The following is a 10386-nucleotide window of genomic DNA, read 5'->3' on the forward strand; positions in this document are numbered from 1 at the left end:
GCTGCTGGTGCACGCTTTTAAAAGGGCAGCTACTTGTAAGCTCTGGTGACAATTTCGTACAGCGGGTCATTACTGATGATGAGGCTTAATAGAAACCCTATGTTTCAAAAAGAAAAAACAAGGGGGGGGGGGGGGGGGGGTGCTGTTATGTCACATTTCATAGAGCCTTTAGGGAAGCTTAAATTCTTCAGTGACGAAGGAAATGATAGTCAATATTAAAAAATAGAAGGAAAAAGCTAGTTATTAGACTTCTAGATTTACCCATTACTCAGAGCAAGCAAGGCAAAGTGTACACTCCAAAAAAAAAAGCATTTTAAACTATGTATGCACACTAAAAGCTGAGGAAGTCAAGGGTCAAAACTTTGGAGTTCCTAAAATATCCTTATGAATTCTGGACGTTTGTTTATAAAGGGTGTATTTCTCATAAAAGTCATTGCAAATAACAGAGATATTTGAAAGTAGCACATCTTTCATTTGACATGCAGAAACACCGGCACAGGTCCTTCTGTCTGCATTGATCAACCACACAGAAGAAAAGAGAAGACAAAAAGGGGTGCTTATGCATCAGTGGAACAGAATAATACTACTTAACAATAGCCACCTCTGCAGATACAGCTGCTGTCTAAAAAGCTTGCACAGCATAGCGGAGGGTAAATAGGAACTGGAGATTCTGGTGTGAATCGATAAAAGCCATCAAACACCTGAGGGGTCCCCCAATTTTTGCTCAAACCACTCCACCCCCTGGGCAGGAGGAAACAATGGCGGGGCATCAATACCTGCAATTGGGAAAAGGCAGGGCAGGAGACAGCGGGCGAACCACACAAGTGGGTCACCTCTCCACCAGACAGCAAATGGGCGTGCAATCGTTTGCATCAATTCAGTCCAGTGGGAGATTAAGGACAGGATGGGAAGGGGGTGCCATTAGGAGTGCATTGGTATAGAAGGTGGGTGATGGTGAGAAAGAAGGGGTGTGGAGGTTTTTAAAACAGGTAGATATGGAGGCTCAGGGGGATGTAGGTGTTTTCAATTACCCACAAATTCACAGCAATTTCCTCTTCTTTCTGACCACACCTCCCACTGCGAGGCTGATGGGAGTCCTGAACAAAGAGGCGTGAAGATCGCGATTGTTTGACTGCAGGTTGGTGGGGAGGAGCGGGAGGAGGTCGTTTTTCGTCCGTCTGCCTTGTTCAACCTTTCTCTGTCACCTTGGAGCCTTTTTCCCCCACTGGTTAGAAACTTAAAAGTGCACTTCTACTTCCGTGTAGATGTTGATAAGCCACTTCCTGAGAGTGAGAAATACTCTTGTGCCGTTAAAAGATAACAGGCAAATACGCACACACACACACACACACACACACACACACACACACACACACACACATAAAAACTGCATTGTTCCATTCAGCAGGACACAACTTTGCTGTATCTGCTCAAATGTACACCTCATCTTACTGATTAGTTATCTTGAGTAATCAGTTACCTTCACTTAAGATCTCCTCAGCAGCTATACACAATGTACATAATGTTTTGGAATAATTGCAGATAATTTGTCTTTGTTTTATTTATGTTATATAATGGTAATAATAATAATAATAATTTATTATTATTGAAATTATTGTTGTTGTTGTTTGTTTTACTGACAAAAATGCCTCGGGAGGGACAAATATGAGAGAAATTCAGTCATTATAAGGATTACAAGAAATACAAACAAGATGTTGTTCAGCCAGGTCTGGATGAGCAGCGAGGCCTCTCTGTAGTTTATTAGTACAGTGCCCATAAAACCCCAGCCCAAATATCACAGACATCCAAAGAAGTTTGTACAGAAACTAAAGCAGAACCTGTTCAAAGCTAGAAAAGAAGACAACTGTAAATTAATATTTGGGAGAATCTTTGTTTAGAAAAAGGATTTATAGAAAGAGTGAAGGATTTAAACTGAAGTGTCTAACAGATACAAAATCTTAACATTAACACATTAACTTCATGCCCTGCCATGACCACATTAAACATAAAACCCATCTTTAATACACACATCTTACGAAAAACACATTTAACAGCACTGTTTCAGCCCTGAATTAATTCAGAGACTTTTTATAAGGTGGAGAAATAGTATTTAGAAAACTCTCCCAACCCACCTCCTGTGTTGCGTGCTTCTAGGAGGTCTTTGTTTTTAGTGTTTTTCTTACACTTTTGATGTCTTGATACATGCAGTGATTCTGTGGTACATGCTGAGCTGTCAGAGTCGGATTTTAACTCGAGGACCTGACACTGACATGGACCAGATGATAAATCCTTTATCGTTGACATTTTAAATAGTTTAGTTTTTGATTATACTTGACATAAAATTACCTGGCATTTTGGCTCACTGGCAAAATGTACTCGCAGAATGCTAACACTGCTAATGTGGCAACAGTGGCAAACATTTCACCTGGTTCACAGCAGGGTGTTAGTGCTGTATGTCAGCTGCATTTTGCAAAAAAAACAAAAAACAAAACAGGAAAAAGAAAAATGCTCAGCGGAGTCAAATGGCAACAAAGTCACAGCGTGTTTCCTGTTAACTTTGCAGCTTCCTTTCAAGTTCAACTATGTCGGCAAACCTAAAACCTTTCTGCAGGAGAGGGGAAGTGCCCCAACTTGCAGATGTTGCCACATGAGCATATGAGAGGCCTGATAGGAGCCTCTATCAGCCATGTGACTTCCTTTCTTCCTGGCTCAGCAATGGGCAACAACTATGTAACCATTTACCCACTCACTCTAGATAGCATATCAGAAGTAGTGTGTGTGTGAGGGAGGGGGGATCAAGTCACACATGCAAGCCAATTAACTCTCTAACTCTCTTCACCCATTCTCTGACCTGATGTATTTAATACGTATTTGAATGCAAACATTTAAATCTCACTGAAGGAAATGTGTTTAAATTGTGGGCGATTCCCCGTGAGAGCTCTCCCATGAGCTGAGATTCAGGCTAAAGCTACAGTCCTAAAGCATTTGCTCTCCTTTCATGAAATGGCTTTAAGCACCACACAGGGCTCAATTAAACGCCGTGTATGCCAGTTATGTTGGTTGTTAATATACTGATTTATAGTGGAGCAAAGACATGATCAAGTGGTACTATTAAAGGTACTGTGCTCTATGGCCATCTGGCGGAGCATACATTGTGAATGTGTAAGGAAGGGAAGATGAAGCTAATCATCCGGAAATAACCCCAGCCAACCTCTTGCTCGCTCTTTCTCTCTCTCAAACACACTCATACACACACACACACACACACACACACACACACACACACAATGGTAAATGAGGGGTAGTTTGACTAGTGATACACGAGTGCTCCCGTGTGGTGAAAAACAAGCATGGCTGCACTCGTTAAAGGGATAGTCCACACAGTTATTAGTTTTATTAGAGTTGGCTTTTATTTTCACTGAAGAAAACATGAATTGTTCAAATTCAAATCAAAAACTCTGCACACCTAAATCAATGGCATGCACACAGAAGGAAAACTATTTGTGGAAATGTGGTATAACTTCCACACACTGTCCCGCTCACTGTTATTTTAATTCATTTGCAACATTTCGGTCTGTACGACCTTCATCAGTAACCATTTCTATTTAAGAACACTTTGTTACATAATTTCTTAAAATATGGATGAAAATGAATGTTACAGTACATCCATACAGCCATGCAACTCTTCTTCATGCTGGTTGTGTTGAAAAACTAATTTTTGTTAGGTTTTGTTTTTGTTTTGTTTTTGGGGGCTTCCTCAATTGTTGATTCTAAAGTGTCCACAGGTGTAAACGTGAGTGTGAATGTCTGTCTGTGTCTCTGTGTTCGCTCTGTGACAGACTTGTTATGCCCCCCTGTGTACAGCACAGATGTGTGGTATAAGGACTGCAAAACATGTGTCACAATGTAGCACAGATTACTCTGAGATGTGGCTGCTGTTACATGGTATGTTCATGCACAACAAGTAGAAGTTCAAGTACCTTCACAATGAACTTATTGTCAAAACAAGAAACTTTCAATGCTAAAAAGAAAAAAGGAACTTTCATATTCCTGCAAAACATTCTGCTTATACAGACAAAAAGCTCCCTGCATCATGGCATGGCTTCTGATTGTTTGCTGTAAAGTGTGTGTGCTCTTCTCTGTGTGCTTTATTGAGCATATTTAGTTGTGTTGGAATGGCGATGTGTTTCAGCAAGCTGTAATTGTGCACATGATGCTAAGGTCGGTGTCAGTTTCCAACTAGAGCTCTATATTTAGCTGGTAAGGGGACTGTGTGACACTATGTGACTGCAGCACATATTGTCTTGAGGACCTTAGCACTGCTTCACCTGCTGATATTTTTTTGAGTAGAAGGTAAGTTATAGATACTAAAAAAAATTACTTAATCAATAAGAATGTTCTTTTTTTCCTTTCTTTTCTGTGCTCGTTTGACATTGACAGCATCCCTGCTCTCCCAAGCCGGACTGATGGGATTGAGGAATGTAGTACTGCTTGTTGTATATTGAAGCTATGCGTCAGTCAGAGGTGCCAGAGGTCAGACTGAGCGTCAACAGTCCTGACCGTCTGGTTAGAGAAGCTTTTCTAATGACTTATGATTACATAGACTAACCAGTGGCGGTGCAGATGGAACCATGGGTCCAGTCCCCACAGCCTGCACTGCAGCCATGCACCATGCTGGCAAAGAGCTCCTTACTCCCTTCCCCATCTTCCAGGATGTGACAGAGAACACAGCCTGCCTGATCCTCATATGTATCCTGGACGAGCACTTCCTTCCCCCTACACCTGGAACAAAGCGCCGGGACCTGGCCTGGAGCACCGTACTGAGCACTGTACTGTCTGTACATGTGCTAGCTGGCCAGATGGCTATACACTGTCATGACAGTGGCGATGGTGATGGTACAGCCCGTGGGATGTTCGAGGCTTGGGAAATCTTTGTGTAGCCTAAGCCTGCTTTAAATTTCTCAGTAACTTTATCCCTTCATGGTGTTGTTGCTCCCAATATTCTCTTAGACAACCTCTGAGGCCGTCACAGAGCAGCTGTATTTGTACTGACATTAGATTACACACAGGTGCACTCTATTTAGTCATTAGCTCATCAGGCAACGTCTATGTGCAACTGACTGCACTCAGACCAAAGGGGCTGAATAATTACGCACACCCCACTTTGCAGTTATTTATTTGTAACAAATGTTTGGAATCATGTATGATTTTCCGTTCCACTTCTCACGTGTGCACCACTTTGTGTTGGTCTTTCACGTGCAATTCCAATAAGATTGATTCATGTTTGTGGCTGTAATGTGACAAAATGTGGAAAAGTTCAAGGGGGCCGAATACTTTTGCAAGCCACTGTAGTTTAGCTGTCGTACAATAGTGCAAAACTTGAGCCTCATGTCAAGAGCATTTCTCCTTCACTTGCCTGTTTACAGAATCCCTGTGTTTATAAACCACTTTGCATTTATTCATTACTTTTTAATAATCTCTGGCTCTCTTCCACAGTGTGTCATTTGTTCTGGCTCCTTCCCCCTCACCCCCAATTGGTCGTGGCAGATGGTTAGCTTTCTTTCTGTTCAAAGGGAGTTTTTCCTTCCTACTGTGAACAAGTGCTTCGTCATAGGGGTTGTCTGGCTATTGGGTTATAATATAAAGTGCCTTATGACTTAAACTGCCCTTTATGTAACCTAACACTGCAGCCACTGTGCACCGCTCCAATAGTGCATTACTGTAAATGCAAAACAGTACTGAAAGCTAACCTGTTTATCCTTTGAATAAGCTTCCTGTTATTTCATTGAACATTTGTTACTATACCTCAGTATGTTTTCACAACATGAAAAAATCACAAATTTCCATCTTCTACAGATCTAGCATCTCATTTAAAAAATTAGACAATTTATGTAAGTTTTTAAATTTCTAGTTTGTAAAATGTTCCTGAGCTGTCCTTACCTATAAATGATAACATCTCTTCTTCCTCTCCTATTTTCTCTTTCTTACATCTTTGTCCATCTCTGACTGTGATTTCACATTCTTTATAGTCACTCTAGATATGGCAGTAACTGGATACAGCGACCAGCTGCACCAAAAATGTTGTGTAAAATGATGCCTAAAACATATGTTTGGCCCTTTAATCAAAGATTTAAAGATGTATGCACCAATTTGCATTTAATCATTACTTGTTATTGATCTCTGGCTCTCTTATACAGTGTGCTTTGGTCGTGTCTCACTTCCCTCACTGCCCCTCTGCTGGAGGTTTCTTCCTGTTCAAAGGGAGTTTTTCCTTTTTTATTAGAATTTGGGTTTTATTCTGCTCTGTGATGACTAATCTTGAGGCCATGGGGAACAACCCATTAGAAGAGTCTTATCTCATGTTCCCACATACCACACATGTGCTTATGTCCAGATTGTCCCAGTGAATTCAGGTTGTTTCTGCTACAGCCTTGGTGAAAGCAAAGTCAAAACAGCAGTAAAACCTTTAGAGGACTCAGTCTATGTTATGTCCTTGGGACAGCTGTTTAACGCTATCCTCTGTGTAAAGGCTAATCGTTAGACTCTATGTGAACATGGAGATCCACCCACTAGAAATGAAAAGAAAGAGGTTACAAACATAGTTTATCAAAAAAAACAAAAAAACACTTCAAAGTAAAGTAAAATAACGTTTTTCAGGCCTGATTCAGATGAAGCTAATTTCAGGTTTTCAGGTGACTTGTATTCTTAACTGCCTTCGTCGTTTTTGGATTCTGTTGAGATTGCCTTACATTTGGTTGATTTCCATGTGAAGTTGCCAGAAACAGATCCATTTGCCTCTGAGGCTGGGGGGTTTGTGCACAGATGAAGGCTGTGCATTTGAAACAGGTGCCTTTAAAAATAGTTTATGTTGGCAGCCCATATTATATTACAGTATTTAACTTAAACACTTCCTTTTCCTCCCTGATAGTGTGGGTTTGTGTATCACTTTTTGGAAAAGCAGGACCTGGTCTGCCAGCTGGACAAGGTTCCACCTACATTTTGTGGAAGAGAATGTCTTAGCCAACACCGCCCCCTACTGACTTAATAAAAAAAAAAAAAAAAAAACCTACACAAGTACATCAATAAAGTATTTAGTGCTTCTTGTGAATTTCTCACAAGTGATATTTTTCCACATTAATGTAGACAGCACAGCTATTTCGGTAGTGAGATAGCACTTTCTGCAACTGGTGAGACTTGAAAAATGCAAATTAATAGTGAAACTGCTCATCATGATCTGTTAGTTGTATTTTTTTAAGCCCATTTGAAGATTATATTCAGTTTAAGAGCCAGCTTTCATCATAGATACTGTATAAACTAAGCTAGTTAAAATAATTTGTGTACTGTTGCACTGACTACAGTATTGTCAAGAAACTACACTTTATATACAGTGTAGAGCATCTGCAAATATTACAGTTAGGAAAAGAAAGAGAAACGTGAAATATGTCTTTTAAGTTTTATTCAGAACAATGACAAGACACAACAAGACAGGAGAACACCTCAGTGAACTGAACAGACAACTGGGAAACAGACTTAACAGCTGTGCAACAGTAAACTTAAGCCAGGTCCTCTTCACCTTCCTCCTCAAACTCGCCCTCCTCCTCGGCAGTAGCATCCTGGTACTGCTGGTACTCTGACACCAGGTCGTTCATGTTGCTTTCTGCCTCAGTGAACTCCATCTCATCCATACCCTCACCAGTGTACCAGTGAAGGAAAGCTTTACGCCTGAACATGGCAGTGAACTGCTCGGAGATGCGCTTGAACAGCTCTTGGATTGCCGTGCTATTACCAATGAAGGTGGCAGCCATCTTGAGACCTCTGGGAGGAATGTCGCAGACTGCAGTCTTGACGTTGTTGGGGATCCATTCGACGAAGTAGCTGCTGTTCTTGTTCTGCACGTTCAGCATCTGCTCGTCGACCTCCTTCATGGACATGCGCCCACGGAAGATGGCAGCCACCGTCAGATAACGACCATGACGTGGGTCACAGGCAGCCATCATGTTCTTGGCATCGAACATCTGCTGGGTGAGCTCTGGTACAGTGAGTGATCTGTACTGCTGGCTACCCCTGCTTGTGAGAGGAGCAAAGCCTGGCATGAAGAAGTGCAGACGAGGGAATGGCACCATGTTTACAGCCAGCTTGCGAAGGTCAGCATTGAGCTGTCCAGGGAACCTGAGGCACGTGGTGACACCACTCATAGTTGCAGAGACCAAATGGTTGAGGTCACCATATGAAGGGGTTGTGAGTTTAAGGGTGCGGAAGCAGATGTCATAGAGGGCCTCGTTGTCGATGCAGTAGGTCTCATCTGTGTTTTCTACAAGCTGATGAACTGATAATGTGGCATTGTAGGGCTCAACAACTGTGTCTGATACTTTTGGGGAAGGCACCACGCTGAAGGTGTTCATAATGCGGTCAGGATACTCTTCGCGGATCTTGCTGATGAGCAGTGTGCCCATACCAGATCCCGTACCGCCACCCAGGGAATGTGTGAGCTGAAAGCCCTGCAGGCAGTCGCAGCTCTCTGCCTCCTTCCTCACTACATCCAGGACAGAGTCCACCAGCTCTGCACCTTCTGTGTAGTGACCCTTGGCCCAGTTGTTACCAGCACCGCTCTGGCCTGCATAAACAAATCCAGACTAAACTTAGTAACCATAGTGCAACATAATTTAGAAATTTTGACATAATATAATGCAACTTACCAAAAACAAAGTTGTCTGGTCTAAAGACTTGACCGAAAGGACCAGACCTCACAGAGTCCATGGTGCCTGGCTCCAGATCCACAAGGACAGCACGGGGCACATATTTGCCACCTAATTATTAAAAAAAGAAAAAAAAAAGAAAGAAAAAAAGTCCAGTTAAATATCAGTAAACCCACATACAGCCCTAGGCCCAGTTGTATGGATGATGTACTTACCTGATGCTTCATTGTAGTAGACATTGATCCTGTCCAGCTGCAGGTCACTGTCACCATGGTAAGTGCCAGTTGGGTCAATGCCATGCTCATCACTGATCACCTCCCAAAACTAAAATAAATACAAATAAAAGGCAAAAATGAGGGAGCAATAAAAAAAGTGACTAAATAGAGCAATCTCATCCTGGTCTATTGTTCTTTTAAGAGGCACACTACACTACATTTAACATTCTGTAGTTTTGATGTTGCAGTAATGTGATTTAGGGTTACATTTACAAATCATAAACATGGATGAAGCCACGCGCCTGATTCTTGACGTTCAGTTTAAAATGGTCGACAAGTTCCCGCCGTTCTGCCATAGGCGCGCGCGGTCTCATACGCCATTGGCTACTATGGTTATGAATTCGAACATTCCTTGCTACGTCACTAACCGCCCACTACAGGCAAAAAGCCGGGCTGCAGCAAAAGCACGAAGTAGGCCGCACGAAGCCGGTAACTGCAATTAAATAAAATAAATAAAAATAATCCGACTTATGTGACAAAAATCTTTAAAATCATAGTTTAACCCACAAACCCAGCAAGCTTTTAGTCTCTAGGGCTGTTTTACTTAAGGCTTTGCGTATTCTGTCGACAATCCTTAGCTTTACTTCCCTTTTTTCCGCAGTGCAGCATACACCAAGAGAACAATGGCCAAGTTCAGTTTCCGTCAATTCGACGTAAAAACGTTAATTAGAGTTACCATTCAGTTTATCAGCAATTTTCTTTGATCTAAATAACAAAAACAAAGGGCTGCAGGGAAATCTTTAAACTGTTCAACATTACATTTATTTTTCCATTTTATTTAATTAGACGTCGATATATTACGGTTCTACCAAGCTCTCAAAATATAGTTATGTCTATAGTTTACCAATTTCTTAGCCAACATTTAAGTAGGACACGTTGATATTCCCAGGGTGTGGCTTCTGGGACGTAACGAGCACAATGCACAGGCTTCTGGTGCAAAGAACACGTTGATCGTAAATAATGCAACTTAATAACGTCCTGAAATGACACATATTTTCACTAACCTTGGCACCAATCTGGTTTCCACACTGGCCGGCCTGAAGATGGACAATTTCCCTCATATTTACTGGAGTTAGCGTACGACTTACAACGACAGACTTTGGTTCACTTGAAGTGCGTACCGAATGCCTCAACGCTTTACTTTATACGTCCAGGAAACGCCCTCAAGGCGTCAACTCAAGTGCCTATTGGCTTATAAGCGAACACTTCCTTTATAGACACAAATGTAAACCAATCAAAGGTTCATGTGCTAATCTCTGATTGGTCTAACCGGTCTGCCTATCATTTTCATCTCAAACCTATGACTAATGTCTAATCTGTAGACGTTGACCTACTTCCTCGTGATGGTGGAAAGAAAATGCGACACTGTAAAGGGATTATTTTTTGACATCCTAGTGTTAGCTCCTAGTGCAGAC

General features: G+C 41.7%; 1 protein-coding gene across 1 annotated transcript; it reads right to left on the bottom strand.

Moving 5' to 3' along the window:
- Window positions 1-7439: 7439 nt before the first annotated feature.
- On the bottom strand, window positions 7440-10111 carry LOC120731481 (tubulin beta-1 chain). The gene is made up of 4 exons (XM_040028497.1): window positions 9976-10111; window positions 8912-9020; window positions 8697-8807; window positions 7440-8614 (listed from the first exon to the last, which is right to left on the bottom strand). Exons 1-4 carry the CDS (start codon window positions 10030-10032, stop codon window positions 7554-7556), a joined length of 1338 nt encoding a protein of 445 aa, XP_039884431.1. The 5' UTR covers window positions 10033-10111; the 3' UTR covers window positions 7440-7553.
- Window positions 10112-10386: the final 275 nt, after the last annotated feature.

The sequence above is a fragment of the Simochromis diagramma genome, unplaced genomic scaffold (genome assembly GCF_900408965.1).
Source record: "Simochromis diagramma unplaced genomic scaffold, fSimDia1.1 OVJJ01000781.1, whole genome shotgun sequence".
Lineage (NCBI taxonomy): Eukaryota > Metazoa > Chordata > Actinopteri > Cichliformes > Cichlidae > Simochromis > Simochromis diagramma.

Bases quoted from the DNA above. Each gene is read 5' to 3' on its own strand.
- LOC120731481 (XM_040028497.1), bottom strand. From the start codon at position 10,032: ATGAGGGAAATTGTCCATCTTCAGGCCGGCCAGTGTGGAAACCAGATT. The intron at 9,021-9,975 runs GTTAGTGAAAAT...TATTTATTTTAG, and splicing joins GAAACCAGATTGGTGCCAAG to TTTTGGGAGGTGATCAGTGA. The intron at 8,615-8,696 runs GTAAGTTGCATT...TTGTTTATGCAG, and splicing joins ACCAGACAACTTTGTTTTTG to GCCAGAGCGGTGCTGGTAAC.